Here is a 17871-nt window from a genome sequence, read left to right as displayed (position 1 = left end):
CCCTGATAGCTCAGTTGGTCAAGAATCCGCCTGCAAGGCAGGAGACCCCAGTTCGATTCCTGGGTCGGGAAGATCCGCCAGAGAAGGGATAGGCTACCCACTCCAGTATTCTTGAGCTTCCCTGGTGGCTCAGCTGGTAAAGAATCTGCCTGCAATGTGGGAGACCTTGGTTCAATCCCTGGGTTGGGAAGGTCCCCTGGAGAAGGGAAAGGCTACCCACTCCAGTATTCTGGCCTGGAGAATTTCATGGACTGTAAAGTCCATGGGGTCACAAAAAGTCGGACACAACTGAACGACTTTCAGTTTCTTTCCTTTCTTGATAGGTTCCTGGTTTTTATAAGGAAAGCTTAAATTACAGAAATATAAATATACTGTTAAGTATCACTAATCAATAATAGAGTCACTGGGACTTTTACATATTTTTGCCTGCATATTACATTTTTTTCCTTCAAAAACTTGATAATATGGAAATCTTCCAAAATTATATATTAATTCCACAAGTGTTTAGGGTATGAACAGTTTTGTGGCCCTTCTAATTATTGGTTGCAGTTTTTTTTAAAAAAAAAAAGATTGTCTTCTATGGAATATTTACTTCTGCTTTGTAAAGGTATTTGAGTAATAGTATGTAGATAACATTACCTGCACTTTTTCCAGAAAAGTCAATGAATTATATTTATTTTCCAACTTTATCATATGAGCAAGGTTGCTGGTTCCCATCATCTCCACCCCCAAATGACTTTTAAATGGAAAGCAATGACCTTTACGATTTTTGTCCTTTGATTTCTGCTCTAGAGCTTGTGATAACGGTCACTGTATATTGAATGGAACACATGGCACATCCTCAGAGATGAAGAAATCAAACATCCCTGAGTTAGGCATATATTTAAAGGGTATGTATAAAACATTCTCTTTGTATTCTACATCTTAATGGTCAGAATTTAAAGGCAAAATTCCATGCCATTGTTGTACTGAAGATACATTAAGATTTTGTGTTATCCTCTAGGAGATGTTTTTGATTCAGCCTCTGATCCAGTGCCATTGCCACCTGCCAGGCCTCCAACTCGGGACAATCCAAAGCATGGTTCTTCACTCAACAGGACGCCCTCTGATTATGATCTTCTCATCCCTCCATTAGGTTGAAACCTTTAAAACAATTTCAAGCAAACCACTCTGCCATCTCTTTCAATTAACATCTGAATTATCAGAATTCAGGGTTCAATGCAGTGCAGACTTTTTGGGTTCTGATATTGTCTGAATTAGAATGCAGATTAGAATCTCCAGGTGATGGTGGCTCTCAAGTTCATGTGACTATTATTCCACTTAGATGAATGAAACAGTGCTGTAAGTAGCTGGCACTGGTCAGGGTTTTATCAAGTTGTCTCTTCATGTAAAACATCTTCTGAGGGCACTGTTCATTCCTTCAGGTGCTTGTGCTTCTTATGGATTTGGAGTATTCTTCTGAGATTCTCTTGATGTACAGTTCTTACTGAATGTGTATTTACTTTTTCTTTCAGTATATAAGGACCCATTTCCACTTAGCTAATTACATTATGGGGAATTATGTATTTTATTGCAGAGAGCCAAAAACGAATTCTCTCTTATAATCATTGCAGCTAGAAATAATCTGTTTGTTTCAAATTTTACTATGAAGTACACTTAATGTGTGTGTGTGTGTGTGTGTGTGTGTGTGTGAAGGTACCCACAGGTGTATATGTACATAAAAGTTGTCTGGTGTGGGTGTCTATTTCATTAATTTTAGGTAGGAAGCTTCTCACCCTATTTTTAGAGGAAGACAACTTTTAGAAGTTAAAGCTTCACAATAATGTGTCACCATAACATAAAATAATGTATGGTGAAGGTTCTTTTGTGAGCTTATTTGAATTATTAGGCTACTGGAAATGAACTTTTCCATTTTTTTCCCCCAAAGACACCATCACCTGGTATTTCTGGTTACGCAGTTGAATGTCCTGCTCCTATTCTTTCTGCAGTTGAGTGCTTTACTATCACCTACATGGATTACAAGGGCCTTCTTTACCTAGTCTTTTTCTTTTCTTCTGCTTCTTCCTCTATGCTGGTTTTTTACCTGTTACCCAAGTCTTTATGATTAGATCAGCATTGTCCTATAGAACTTTATGTGGTGACATAAAAGATCTGTATGTATGACTGTAGAACTGAATTTTAGTTTATTTAAATATCTGTACGTAGATGGTTACTACCATATCGGACAATGAAGAGAAGCATTCCAACCTTCATTTTAAAATTATTTTTAATTGGAAGGTAATTGCTTTACAGTGTTATGTTGGTTTCTGCCATTCAGCAACATATAACTCATCCTTTGGCTCTTCATGTACATCTCATATTTATACTATTCACTCAACCTAGAAGATACCATCCTTGTATTTGATGTAGTGTAAGGTTGCTCAGTTGTGTCTGACTCTTTGTGATCCCCCGGATTGTAGCCTACCAGGATCCTCTGTCCATGGGATTCTCCAGGTAAAAATACTGGAGTAGATTGCCATTCTCCAGAGTGTATTTGATGAACAAATGTTTTTGAGCCCTGATATCCCAGACCTTCCTGTTCTTGGTAACACCTTGCTGAATGCCACTTTCTACCTTCCTCTTCCCTCTTACAAGGCATCTCTTTGTCTCTCTGTGTGTGACCTATGGGACTTTCACCTCTGAATCATTTGTGAGCTTTTTTTAGAACTCTTTATGGAATCTAAGCTCCTCAGGTCAAGGCCTTATGATTTTGATCTTCACATTATCCATGTGCCTAGCATGGTATACAGGAATATCAGGGTGGGGAAAATAACAGTAGGGGCAGATAAAGGATTTGAATAAATAAGATAGGGTGGGAGATAGCTAAAGGTTCAAATGATACTAAGAACTAAGCTCTCTCTCCTATACTTTCATATATTTTACATTAGAAAAGTTTCTCTAATGATCATTAGAGAAGATATTCGGAATATTTTTCCCAAGGCAAGCTGGATGAGTGGTGAAACCATTTGTAATTAAATATACCTTTATATTCAAGTCAATATATTTAAATCCAGAAGAATATTTGTTACTATAATATGTAGGTATTTATACTCCATTTCATTCACAAGTATTTGCGATTGCTTACAGAAATACATATACTGCAATTTTATTTCTTAAACAATCAAGATGAGGAAAAATATGAATAGGAGATAGTAAGATGTGGCAAGTGAAACATAAGTAGACATAAAAATCTGCTGCAGTATTTTATAGTTAGAAAAGGCGGGAACTATGCAAATATAAGTAACTAGCTTTGGGACCACCACAAGAGTTATTTCTATATTTAACTGTGTCTCTCTAGAGATACCTGGTAAGTAGAAAAAGATGATACTCCTCTACTGCAGGTATATTTTCTGTATATTTTGACAATGAAATATATGGGGAGCATTAGCTTAAATGAATTAAAATCCAGTGGAGCAAACTTTAAAAGATAATTTAAATTATTGGACATTAAATTTGTGTGCATGTAGTGATTTTCCAGTTAGACTGTGAACTCTTACTGTTACACAGAAATTCTGTTTTGATGATGTTGATCTTATAATATTTAGTTCAAACCTCCAGTGTCTTAATATTACAAAGGTTACACAGCTTTTTAACAGAAAGACCTGAGAGAAGAAGTCTGCATATGTGTGTTTGTGTGTCTGTACTTCTCTCCAGACACCCCCCACAAAATAATCAGCTCCCATTACCAAAGTTGGTCAACTGCTGTATAAACTTACTGCAGGCGAAGTTCTTTATAAGCAGTAACAGAAGATTATTAGTTTTGCCTGAAGTTCTGCTGCTGATACTGACCTTTCTTTAAATGCAGGCGAAGATGCTTTTGACGCTCTGCCTCCGTCCCTCCCACCTCCCCCACCTCCCGCAAGGCACAGTCTCATCGAACATTCGAAACCTCCTGGCTCTGGCAGCCGACCATCCTCAGGACAGGACCTTTTCCTCCTTCCTTCAGGTAGGAGAGAAAACCCAAGCAAACCTTTCACTTGAAGTGAAAGTATTTCTAAGATCATACTGTCAAATAAGCATTAGTAATTCACTGATTTCTAGCTCTCAAGCTGAAAAATCCTGGGCGGAAAATAGCAGTTGGGTGGGTTTGTCAGTTGTTTGGTTTATTGCCAAAAGGATTTTTTAAAATGGTGAAAGCAACAAGGAATCACAGAATTTAGAAATGTTGCTGTATGCTACAAATAACACCTCTATGCTACAAAAGGCATCCCTGAGAACCAGAAGGGCTGTGTTTGAGCTAATAGTGATGGGGACAAATTTAGACTCGCTCCTAATTCTGTGTGGTATTTCTAATAACGTGTTTAAATTTTTTACTAAATATGCTTTAGGGTCATTTTTTTTCCAAAACTCAATATCTTCGTAAATTATACTGCTGTAATATTAGTAGGTATGTTTTTTCTGAAATATCTGCATTTGATTGTTGTGTTACTGTTTCTAATGCCTCAGTGTATGTACTAAAATTATTGGTTGAGGAAAATTAATATATAGCTTTTTGTAAAATCAAGTGAGGAGTAGAAATAAAAAGACTTAGTAAACCATCCACTTCACTAGTCACAATTATCAGGGAAAAAAAATTCTGTTATATTGAATCTGCTGATATTAACTGTTCCAGTCAGCCCTGTTGGTGATACTGTGATCTATACTCAAACATTTGCTTCCTCAGTTTGGTTTGATTAAACATAAGATAAAGATTTTCTTTCTTAGCAACTGCTTTACATATATGTATGAGATAAATCATGAAAGCCTTTTAAGAGTACTAACTTTGTCTTTTGACCACCTACATGCTTCATAGAAAACTTCGGGATCTTAACCATTGTCATTCACCTTTTACACTTTTCTCATGGTTCTTTTTTTCAATTTGGCTTGATAATTTAGAAGTTTGAAGCAGTTTGTACATATGACACACAAAATTATAGACATATAACTTGGAATATATAATAGCTTCAGTTCTAAAGGCAGTTTATAGTTTATGTTCAAGGAATAATTTTGAGTTTAATTTTTTGTCACTAAATACTGAATTGTCCTGTGTCACTCACCCTGTGAAATGCCTCCCTGACCTCATGGATCCCATTAATTTACTGAATGCTACTAGTCTGAGTTACATTTAAGCCCATTGAATGAAAGCTAAGTGCAGTGACTTCTTTTAAAATTAAGCTTTCTAGGAATTAGAACATTTTACACACATGCTTTTACCTGTTTCAAAAGAATCAGTTGTAATATATTTCAGTTATCATAATTTGATTGTTTGTTGCGCTTTGTAAAAATCTTCAAAAATTTTTTACTCATAATTAATTACGAGAAAGGAATACTTCAAAATGAAAAGTCACCTTTTTTATTAGACAGAATGAAACTTGTATAAACTGTTTTATTTCATGCATAGCTTTGCTTGACTGCCAGAGAGAGACTCAGGAGCAGTTATCCTTAGCCTATGGTGTGAGGCTAACATGAGACCAGAGCAGGGTCTTTTGAAACTGTTGACTCACTCTTGACCTGCTTTTGGGTTTTCCTGATGGCTCAGAGGGTAAAGAATCTGCCTGCAATGCAGAAGACCCAGGTTTGATCCCTATGTTGGGAAGATCTCCTGGAGACGGGAGCAGCTACCCACTACAGTATTATTGCCTAGAGAATTCCATGGACAGAGGAGCCTGGCAGGCTACAGTCCATGGATTCGCAAAGAGTCAGACATGACTGAACAACTAACACATGCACTTGACCTACTTTTATACATGGAAGTACTCTAATTCCATTCCAAATAATATCGACATCCCTTGATACTAAATACTTGTAAGAAGAAAAAAATGCAGCTTTCTTCCCCATTTCCAGTCATTCAGTTCAGTTCAGTTGCTCAGTCGTGTCCGACTCTTTTGCGACCCCATGAATCACAGCATGCCAGGCCTCCCTGTCCATCACCAATTCCCGGAGTTCACTCAGACTCACGTCCATTGAGTCAGTGATGCCATCCAGCCATCTCATCCTCTGTCGTCCCCTTCTGCTCCTGCCTCCCATCCCTCCCAGCATCAGAGTCTTTTCCAGTGAGTCAACTCTTCACATGAGGTGGCCAAAGTACTGGAGTTTTAGCTTTAGCTTCATTCCTTCCAAAGAACACCCAGGGCTTATCTCCTCTTGAATGGACTGGTTGGATGTCCTTGCAGTCCAAGGGACTCTCAAGAGTCTTCTCCAACACCACAGTTCAAAAGCATCAATTCTTCGGCACTCAGCTTTCTTCACAGTCCAACTCTCACATCCATACATGACCACTGGAAAAACCATGGCCTTGACTAGACGGCCCTTTGTTGGCAAAGTAATGTCTCTGCTTTTCAATATGCTATCTAGGTTGGTCATAACTTTCCTTCCAAGGAGTAAGCATGTTTTAATTTCATGGCTGCAGTCACCATCTGCAGTGATTTTGGAGCCCAAAAAATAAAGTCTGACACTGTTTCCCCATCTGTTTCCCATGAAGTGATGGGACCAGATGCCATGATCTTCGTTTTCTGAATGTTGAGCTTTAAGCCAAATTTTTCATTCTCCTCTTTCACTTTCATCAAGAGGCTTTTGAGTTCCTCTTCACTTTCTGCCATAAGGGTGGCGTCATCTGCATATCTGAGATTATTGATATTTCTCCCGTCAACCTTGATTCCATCTTGTGCTTCTTCTAGCCCAGCGTTTCTCATGATGTACTCTGCACAGAACAGATTTCTAGTCTGTTGCTAGTTGCTTTATGAGATCCAATGAGTCACTGTTTTTATTCATTTTTAAACCACATGTATTAGACTTCCTCTTTATCAAAAAAGTATTTTAATTGTTCTTAATGGAATATCATAGAACACGAAGGTTTCTTTCAGCTTATAAATAAGCACTTGACTATATAATTCTGCAAAGGATTAACACATTATAGTGTCTAAAAAGTGAAATAGAAAATCATAAAATCAGTTCTTCACTCTGAATTGAACTTCCTAAAAGAATCATTTATAAATACTAAACCGAAGTTTAACTCAGTAGTTGTAAAACCATATAAGGTAAACAAAGGTGATTGCTAAATTTAAACAGATATATGAGCATTTTACTGCCATTTAAAACTTTAGATCAGTGTAATGATAAGCCTTTTCTGGCATTATGAAGATTTGGTTTCCTTGAGGAAATCAGTATCCCTAATTAAAGACAGAGGTTAGATATCTTCATGATGTTAAGTGCCTCTTTAAACCAGCCTCTTTATTGCAGCATTCAGTGCCCTGCACACCTGAGTCAGGCCCACCGTTCCAGCCTTACAAGCCCACTGACTGCTCTAAAATAGTGGTTTTTAAACTACAGGGCCCAGTGTTTCTGCAAAAGAGCCTTAGGGCTCCTATACGATCAAAAAGGGGAAGTGAAGCAGGGACACAGCTCTGATGCTGCTTTTATCTGGTTTCCATTGTAGGCCTTCATGCAAGATTTCTTTTGGTAAAATAGGAATGCCCACCCCACGATACATGAGCCATCTACTCTGGACAAGTCAGTCATATCTTAACAAAACCTGAAGAGTCCTCAAAAAAAGCTTTATGCTTTCTTGTCTACAAACCAGGGCTACTGCTGGCACATATATGCTTTTATGTGCATTACAAAAAGACATTTCTTTTGCGTTGGTGGGTTGAAATAGGCATGCCTCCCTCTGCTTTGTGCCAGAGCCAGTGCTCCAGGAACAAAGCCAAGGCTGTAGTTATGTCTGCTCATTCCCAGTACTGCGTCTTTGTGCAGTGCACAAAATACACAATGTATCTGGCAGCCCTTACTGAACCTTTCCTCACTGTATTTCTACCTGGAATCTTTTGAAGTCCGTATCCAATCTGAAAGTCACAATTCAACTCTGAAAGCTAGCCAAAAAAGCTAGCTATCTTTATTAGAGATAAAGGAGAGTTTTTCACTGGGATCCAGAAATGCAATTGCATAAGAAAAGTACAGAGAAAGCTTGGATCATTAGCAACAGTTACTGGGAATGCTTTAGGGGTTTGGTTGCCTATGACCTTTATGAGGCACACCCATGACATGGTTTCCAAGGGTGTTCATGCCCTTTGAGGGTTGCCCTCACAGAGTTCAGGTCAGAGATCCAGTGAGGCGAGGTCCTCCCTGGGGCACAGCCAGTGTGGAGACTACGATGTCTGAGTGTTGAAGGATTCATGGGGTAGAACAGAAGGATTCATGGGGTAAAACCATGAATTGTGGTCTTGAGACCAGCAGCATCAGCATCACCTAGAAATTTGTTAAAAATGCCAGTGCTTTAGACCTACTCAAGACTTACTAAATCAGAAACTCTGGGAGTAGGACCAAAAGTCTGTATTCTGACAAGCCTTTGGGGTGATTCTGATGCATGCCCAAGTTGGAGAAACCCGAGACTAGCTTATTCCTGGAGGAATGGAATGCAGCCAGCATGAAAAAGGGAAATAAAACCACACCATGTGAACTATGGTACATCAAAGGAACTGACGGTGTTTTAGCCAAGAGGATCGAAGATCTTGAATATATAGAGTTGCCTTCAACCACTGTATTTGTGAGAGAATGATTAGATTTCTTCCATGTCTCCTCAAATGATCAAAGACTGACCAGTGAGAAGAATTAGGAGTGAAAAAATGCATTCCTCTTAAGCTTCCTGAATTAATAATAATTCATATATCTCAGATGGGTACTGAATTCTCTAACACTGAAAGGCTTAATCAGTGACAAACCACTACATATGGGGATTTTATGAATATGAGTTAAAGAGTGAGGAGTTTTGTTTCACTTCAGTAGCTCTTTAAACCCTATTACAAGCCTATCAGTTACATCTAGCATTGATAGTCTTTTAAAACTTTCAGAGTATTGGATCAATCTTTGAGATAAGTTTTGGGCAGTATCTTTGAGATAATTTGGGGGCAGTCCAGAGGAAAGATGCCATTGTTTTAACTGTTCAAATTGCCTCTTTTTCTACACTTGAGTAAAAGATTGTAAGTATTTCAGATAGTGGGGAAAAAGAATTAAGAAAATTGCATAATGCCTCCTCCCAGAGAAAACCTCTTGTTAGGTTTCCTTCTTGCACAGCATTATTTTGATATCTATTTCTGCACTTTAAAGTGCAGAGCAAACCTTTTCCTCCCAATCTTTCCTCAGTTTTTAATAATCTCTTAAAATAAGTGTTAAAAATTTTCAGTTTAGCATTACCATACTATAAATCACAGACAGTAGTGTCCTGCATTTTAGAGTAGACTAATCCCATCATGTTTATTCATTCATTTCTGAAACATTTATTACTACATATAATGATAGACTGGCTATGGTATTTTCACTTTGTATGTTTTAATCCTAAGTGTGGATATAAAATTTTATTTTAGTGGATTTTTGAAGAATTTATTTTTAAAAACTATTGATTTTCAAGTTTGGTAATTATTGTGCTCTCTGTGGGAACTGTATCATATGTATTTTCCCATTGACGCAGGAACCCTTCCAACATTACAATTTGCTGCAGAAGCCCAGTTTACCCTGTACCTGACCAGTAGCCAAACTTATCATGAAGCATCATAGTGATTCAGAATTGAATTAAATATTCCATGCTATTTATGTTCACATTTTATTGTACCCAGTGACTTTTTAGATGCAATAGATTAATGGTACAATATCATACTACTGTATATTATGTAGTCTATTTATGACTCAGTAATCAGTCTGGAATCTAATATTTAGCCTTAAATAGATGATTAGAAATAGGTATTAGGTATATTAGGTAAATTAGGTATATCTAACAAAACTATAAATTTACCCTTAAGGAAACAGAAAAGTTTATGTATTGTAGAAGACAGTCTGTTCTCTGACCCAATAATAAATCTGTGATGTTTTAGAATGAACAAGAACTAAAAGTAAATTTTATTGAACATTTAACTGTAAATCTTTGGAAATTTCCTGTATTTATGCAGAAATAACCATATTTGGTCCCTTTGGTTAGCCTTCCAAAATCAAAAGATTAATATTTGTTGCATGGAATTTATCTTCTTACTCCTTCCTAAAATGTTTCAGCAAAATTAATGAGGCTGATCTATTGACCTTTTAATTATTGAAAACTCAGAATCTAAGACTCATTTTAATCTCAAAATTAATGAAAGCAAATTAAGTAGCCTTGGTTAGGTTAAAAAAAAAGTCTCTAGCAAAGCTAGGGATAATTATTGTATTCAAATAAGGAAAGAAAATAATGACTTCAACTCTTGCCTTACATTATCTAGTCAAACTTTAGTCTGAGTATGCATTTCCTTCTTAAATTATCAAATTCTTAGCATGTTTTTTAATATCAAACTCAAATGAAATTTAAAACAATGAAATATCTGTTCTTCTTTAATAGTTAACATTTTAGCCTTATGTTAGCAATACAAATTTCACAGAATTTGAATTTATGAAAAATCAGAATCTAAATTAGTTTTTGGTAGTTAAAAGTAAATATCTATGAAGTGCAGGCTGTTTACCAAGCAGTGTGCCTGGTACCGTGTTTCTGTTAGGAGATAATAATTCAAACCAGTTGAGTATAAGATAAGGTCCCTGTCCTTTAGATGTCAAGTCCATTTTGCAGATTATGTCTGCCTAATGCTTGAGAGAGATTAATTGATATGATAATACTATAACAGGCAAAATTCAAAATCCACTTTTTCTTGTTGACTTTACAACAGTTTATATTTATTGTACAGGACAAATTGGGGCATAAAATTAAAATTAGAAACAGTTTTTATCATCAAACAATTTTACCATCAAATAAGAGATCTGAAAGATACAAAATTAGTAGTGTGCATCAGTTAGGAAAAACAGGGAAAAGCATTTTTGCCCAAGTGATGAATAAATTTGAAAATATGCAGGCAGATTAGAAATGGTTACTATCAGTCATGAAATGTTTTCTTACTTTCAAAAATTGATCTTTACAGAGAATTTCTAATTGTTTTCTTCAGCCAGTTGGCAGAGATAATAGTTTTAAGTTGAAAATTATCTTTATTTTTAAGATCCCTTTTTTGATCCAGCAAGTGGCCAAGTTCCTTTGCCTCCTGCTAGGAGATTACCAGGTGAAAATGTCAAATCCAACAGAGCATCACAGGACTATGATCCGCTTCCTTCATCTTCAGGTGAGTTGGCTAACAATACTAAGAATAATACTTACATTTGCATAGTGCTTTTTAGAGCACCTTTCATTCATTATATAATTTAACGAGTGCTGCCAGCCTAAGAAAGTATTTTTATCACCTCTGCATTTGCTCATAAAGCATGTATTATGTGAAGAATGCCTATAGAATTGTCTTACAGAAAATATTAAACTAAGCCTTAATATTAATTTTGATCTGTCAGTAAGGCATGTTCTGTGCCTCAAAAATCCATTCATTCTCTAACTGAGCTCATGGGAAGATCCAAGGCATCCAAGTAAGTAAATATTTCATTCTCTAACTTTTGTTTTGCCTTATCAAATATGAGAAATGGGAAAGATGTCTATATACACTGAAATGTTGCATTCTCTTATTTTTCCATTAAGGAAAAAAAAAATTTCTTTAGAATTACTATTAGCACCAGACTGTTAATTTTCAAGCTTATTTAGGGCTATCATGCAATGTTCAGCTGCCAGTCAGTAAGTGCTGGGGTGGTCAAAGAGTTGGTTCAGGATTTTGGTACGATGTTTCAGAAAACCCAGACTTTTTGACTAACCCAATAGAAGGATGTACCATTTCAGTAAGTACAAGTCATACTCATAGCCATTATTAATGAAATGCTGCTGATCTGCTTCTTCAGGATGCCTTCCTTGACCCACCATATCTAAAATAGCTCCCCCTACTTCACACAGTCACTTTCTATCCCCTTCTTTTGCCTTATGTTTCTAAATACCACCTTCCATTAATTTGTTTGCTTGACTGTTTATCTCCTCACTCGAATATTAATGTTTTAAAGATATATCATGATTTGGTTCACTGCTATATCCTCAAGTGTCCAGAGGAGTGCCTAGCACATTTTTTTTTGGATGAGTGGCTGGATACAAGGGAGGAGGGAAGAGTAACTGATAGATGTTATGCTGAACATACACATATTAAACAATTAAAACAATATATTTGTCTCACAATTAGAAGCATCAGAAGTTTTTCCTATGTAAATTCTTGTCCTATATCAGTATTTTTTAACTATATTTTGACATTTTTTTTGAAGTACTGTTGATTATAATATGTTACTTTCAGGTGTATAACAAAGTATTATATAACTGAGTATATATATATGTGTGTGTGTGTGTGTATCAGTTCTGTCCAGTCACTCAGTCGTGTCCAACTCTTTGCAATCCCATGGACTGCAGCATGCCAGGCCTCCCTGTCCATCACCAACTCCAGGAGTTTACTCAGACTCATGACAATTGAGTCAGTGATGCCATCCAACCATTTCTCATCCACTGTCGTCCCCTTCTCCTGCCTTCAATCTTTGCCAGCATCAGGGTCTTTTCCAGTGAGTCTGTTCTTTGTATCAGGTGGCCAAAGTACTGCAGTTTCAGCATCAGTCCTTCCAATGAATATTCAGGACTGATTTCCTTTAGGATGGACTGGTTGGATCTCCTTGCTGTCCAGTGGACTCTCAAGAGTCTTTTCCAACACCACAATTCAAAAGCATCAGTTCTTCAGCGCTCAGCTTTCTTTACAGGCCAACTCTCAACATCCATGCATGACTGCTGGAAAAACCATAGCTTTGACTAGACGGACCTTTGTGCCAAAGTAATGTCTCTGCTTTTTAGTAAATTGTCTAGGTTGGTCATAGCTTTTCTTCCAAGGAGTAAGCATCTTTTAATTTCATGGCTGCAGTCACCATCTGCCATGATTTTGGAGCTCAAAAAAATAAAGTCTGTCACTGTTTCCCCATCTATTTGCCATGAACTGATGGGACCAGATGCCATGATCTTAGTTTTTTGAATGTTGAGTTTTAAGCCAAATTTTTCACACTCGTCTTTCCCTTTCATCAAGAGGCTCTTTAGTTTTTCTTTGCTTTCTGCCATAAGGGTGGTGTCATCTGCATATCTGAGGTTATTGATATTTCTCCCAGCAATCTTGATTCCAGCTTGTGCTTCATCCAGTGCAGCATTTCTCATGATGTACTCTGCATATAAGTTAAATAAGCAGGGTGACAATATACAACCTTGACATACTCCTTTCCCAATTTGGAAACAGTCTGTTTTTCCATGTTCACTTCTAACTGTTGCTTCTTGACCTGCAATACAGATTTCTCAGGAGGCAGGTCAGGTGGTCTGGTACTCCCATCTCTTGAAGAATTTTCGACAGTTTGTTATGATCCACACAGTCAAAGGCTTTGGCATAATCAATAAGCAGAAGTAGATGTTTTTCTGGAACTCTCTTGCTTTGTCAATGATCCAACAGATGTTGGCAACTTGATCTCTGGTGCCTCTGCCTTTTCTAAAACCAGCTTGAACATCTGGAAGTTCACGGTTCATGTACTGTTGAAGCCTGGCATGGATAATTTTGAGCATTCTTTGCTAGCTTATGAGATGAATGCAGTTATGCAGTCGTTTGAGCATTCTTTGGCATTGGAATGAAAACTGACCTTTTCCAGTCCTATGGCTACTGCTGAGTTTTCCAAATGTGCTGGCATATTGAGTGCAGCACTTTCACAGCATCATCTTTCAGGATTTGAAATAGATCAACTGGAATTCCATTACCTCCACTAGCTTTATTTGTAGTGATGCTTCCTAAGGCCTACTTAACTTCGCATTCCAGGATGTCTGGCTCTATGTGTGTGATCACACCATCATAATCTTGTGGGTTGTGAAGATCTTTTTTGTATGTGTATATATGTGTACTGTGTATATATAGTATATCTGTGTGTGTGTGTGTGTGTGTATATATATATATTCATCTTTAGATACTTTTCCATTATAGGTTACTACAACATACTGAATATAGTTCCCTGTACCATGCAATAGGACCTTGTTTTTTACCTATTATATATATAGTACTGCTGCTGCTAAGTCACTTCAGTCATGTCTGACTCTGTGTGACCCCATAGACGGCAGCCCACCAGGCTCCCCAGTCCCTGGGATTCTCCAGGCAAGAACACTGGAGTGGGTTGCCATTGCCTTCTCCAATGTATGAAAGTGAAAAGTGAAAGTGAAGGCACTCAGTCGTGTCTGACTCTTAGCGACCCCATGGACTGCAGCCCACCAGGCTCCTCCATCCATGGGATTTTCCAGGCAAGAGTACTGGAGTGGGTTGCCATTGCCTTCTCCAATATGTAGTACTATATATCTGCTAATCCCAAACTCCTAATTTATCCCTCCCTGCTCCTTTCCCCTTTTACACCAATTTGTTTTCTATGTCTGTGAGTTTCTGTTTCATAAATAGATTCATTTATATCACTTTTTTCAGATTCCACATATAAGTGACATCATATGATATTTGTCTTTGTCTGATTTACCTCACTTAGTATCATAATCTCTGGGTCCATCCATGTTGGTACAAGTGGTATTATTTCATTCTTTTTTTATAGCTACATAATATTCCACTGTATGTATGTATGTGTGTATATATAGTCTCTTCTTTATCCATTCAGCTATTGATGGACACTTGGGTTGTTTCCATATCTTGGCTACTTTAAATAGTGCTGCTATGAACACTGGGGTGCGTGTATGTTTTTGAATTTTTTTAGCTTTTCCAGATATATCCCTGGGAAATGGGTTGCTGGATCATATGGTAACTTGATTTTTCATTTTTTAAGGAATCTCTATATTGTTCTACATAATGGCTGTACCAGTTTATATCCTCCCCTACAGTGTAGGAGGGTCCTTTTTTCTCCACACCCTTTCCAGCATTTATTGTTTGTAGACATTTGATGATGGCCATTCTAACCTGTGTGAGGTGATATATCATTGTAGTTTTGATTTGCATTTCTCTAATAATTAGCAGTGTTGAGCATCTTTTCATGTGCCTCTTGGCCATCTGTATGTCTTCTTTTGGAAAGTGTCTCTTTAGATGATCTGCCCATTTTTTGTGTTTTGTAAAAGTTGATCTGGATGAATTGTTTATATATTTTGGAAGTTAATCCCTTGTTTGGTTTCCTCTAGTTTTATAATACCTGTCTTCTATTTAGGTCTTTAAACTCATTTTGAGTTTATTTTTGTATATGCTACTAATTTCATTCTTTTATATACAACTGTCCAGTTTTCCCAACACCACTTATTGAAGAAACTGTCTTTTCTCCATTGCATATTCTTGCCTCCTTCGTTAGAGATTGACCATAAGTGTGTGGGTTTATTTCTGGGCTTTCTGTCCTATTCATTGATTCCTGTTGTCTGTTTTTGTGCCAGTACAGTACTGTTTTGATTCCTGTAGCTTTGTAGTATAGTCTGAAGTCAGGAGGTGATTCCTCCAGCTCCATTCTTCTTTCTCAAGATTGTTTTGACTACTCAAAGTCCTTTGTGTTTTGATACAAATTTCAAAATTATTTCTTCTCTGAAAAGTGCCATTGGTAATTTGATAGGAATTGCATTCAATATGTAGATTGCTTTGGGTAGTATAGTCATTTTGACAATATTTATTCTTCCAATCCAAGAACAGAATATATCTTTTTGTTTACATCACCTTCAATTTATTTCATCAGTGTTTTATAGTTTTCAGAGTATGTCTTTTGCCTTCTTAGGTAGGTTTATTCCTAGGTATTTTATTCTTTCTGTTGTGACAGTAAATGGGATTGTTATCTTAATTTCATTGATACTTTATTAATGTATAGAAATGCAACAGATTTCTGTATATCAATTTTGTATCCTGCAGCTTTACCTAATTCATTAACAAGCTCTAGTAGTTTACTGGTGGCATCTTTACAATTTTCTGTGTATAATAGCAAGCTGTCTTCCAAAGTGACAGGTTTTTGTTTTTTTTTTTTTACTTCTTCCTTTCTAATTTGGATTCCTTTTTTTTTTTACTTCTCTGCTGTGGCTACGACTGCCAAAGCTATTGTGAACAAAAGTGGCAAGAGTGGCAGCCTTGTCTTATTCTTGATCTTAGAATGCTTTCAGGTTGTCATTGTTGAGTATGATGTTCATAATGGGTTTGCCCTGTATGTTCTTCATTATGTTGAGGTATGTTCCCTATATGCCTAAGTTCTCATCAGAAATGGATGTTGAATTTTATCAAAAGCATTTCTGTATCAAGATGATCATATGGTTTTTAGTCTTTAGCTTGTTAATGTGATATATATCAAATTGATTTATGGATGCTGAAAAATCCTTGCAATCCTGGGATAAATCCCACTTGATCATGATGTATGATCCTTTTTAATGTATTGTTGAATTCAGTTTGCTTTCAAGCTCAAATATCAGCTCACAGATTTGTTAATAGTGAGCGGTTGTCCATTCTGTAACATCCAATCAAGGTAGATAGCTGCTTTGAGAATTACTAACACAATAGCTCTGTACTTGATGACACGCATGGGAGATACGTAAAAATCCCTCTGTAGTTTCATAAGTTTTCACACTTGAATATAACTCGGAAAATTTTACTAACTTTTTCAAATTTTGGTCCATGCTGTCTTTACCAGTTTACTTCTAGCCAGTCCAATATTTCAGAGATATCCATGGATATCCACTGAAACACTATTTTCAGTTGAAAGGGAAGATTTCCAGAATGATAGAAAAATGTGAAAGTCAGGAAAGACAGTATCTAACTATATATATATATATATATATATATATATATATACACACACACACACACACATATATATATATAGTTAGAGAAGGAAATGGCAACCCACTCCAGTGTTCTTGTCTGGAAAATCCCAGGGATGGGGAGCCTGGTGAGCTGCCATTTATGGGGTTGCACAGAGTCGGACACAACTGAAGTGACTTAGCAGCGTATATATATATGAAAATAAAGCAAATTCCTTGAGATGTTAAAGTACAACTTTGAGAACAGTGCCTTGACTGATTTAAAAATAACATTCTGTATCACCAGCTCTGTATTAACAGAAACATATTCTCAAGTTACAAAAAGGATTGTGGCCTAAACATTCTATTTTCACAACTTTATAGTTTACACCATAGCATGCAGGTATTATTGAGCCCAGAATAACATCATTTACATATATGATTTCAACTGGTAGAAATTTCAAGGAAGAACTCTGAGTGACAAACCCATTGAAACATCCCCAGATAGGCATTTACCAGAAGCCTGAACTGGCTTTTTACCTGAGTGGAAAAACTAGTCTTGATATTACTTTGAGGGTCTCAGCTAGCTGTAACATCAAATATTTCGACTGACTCCTTGAACTCTCTTTACAAACACAAACTACGGAAAATAAGATACTTTTTTTCTAGCAAGATACTTGTTCACATGCTCCTTCACAGGGCTACCAAGCTGTCCACTAGTTTATTTCATACTAGGAGAGGGACTTAGCTTGCCTTCTGGATTAGATCTTTCCATCAAAAACTTGAGACTGGATGATACGTGCCTTTGGGATACTAACAGCACTTATTTGCAGTAGCATTTTTATACCATTAAGGCCTTTTTAAGATGACTGTTGAGGATTCCAGTATAATTTGCTGCATCTTATAAATTCCATTTCTGTTTTTTATGGTGGTCTAGTTGATGGTGACCAATTTATATGTATAAACTTTATGAAAAGAATATTTCTAATTCCAAAATTTTAATTGATTTAAAAGTATTTTCCTTATACATTTACCTAAAAAAGATGTGTGCATGTCTTCATATACAAAGAGCCTTCCAAATGTTTTATTCTTCCCCCTCCAAAAGTTTATAACTCTCTAAAGTTCTTAGATCTAACAGTATTTAATGATATGAATATGTTATAATGATAGTTAATAAG

At 36.6% G+C, this 17871-nt stretch overlaps 1 protein-coding gene across 8 annotated transcripts in view; it reads left to right on the top strand.

Moving 5' to 3' along the window:
* CBLB (Cbl proto-oncogene B) overlaps positions 1–17871 on the top strand; it is a 225729-nt gene that overhangs the window by 198417 nt on the left and 9441 nt on the right. For 6 of the 8 annotated variants that reach the window (XM_027564994.1, XM_027564652.1, XM_027564827.1 and 3 more), the window contains 4 exons: positions 793–890; positions 1004–1135; positions 3845–3985; positions 11022–11141. In XM_027564994.1, the coding sequence (XP_027420795.1) occupies positions 793–890; positions 1004–1135; positions 3845–3985; positions 11022–11141 (491 nt within the window). The remainder of the gene's footprint in view (positions 1–792; positions 891–1003; positions 1136–3844; positions 3986–11021; positions 11142–17871) is intronic. The other 2 variants (XM_027565080.1, XM_027564910.1) reach the window with 1 other exon arrangement.

This window comes from Bos indicus x Bos taurus, chromosome 1 (genome assembly GCF_003369695.1).
Source record: "Bos indicus x Bos taurus breed Angus x Brahman F1 hybrid chromosome 1, Bos_hybrid_MaternalHap_v2.0, whole genome shotgun sequence".
Classification (NCBI taxonomy): domain Eukaryota; kingdom Metazoa; phylum Chordata; class Mammalia; order Artiodactyla; family Bovidae; genus Bos; species Bos indicus x Bos taurus.
This window is presented reverse-complemented; position numbering and strand designations above follow the sequence as displayed.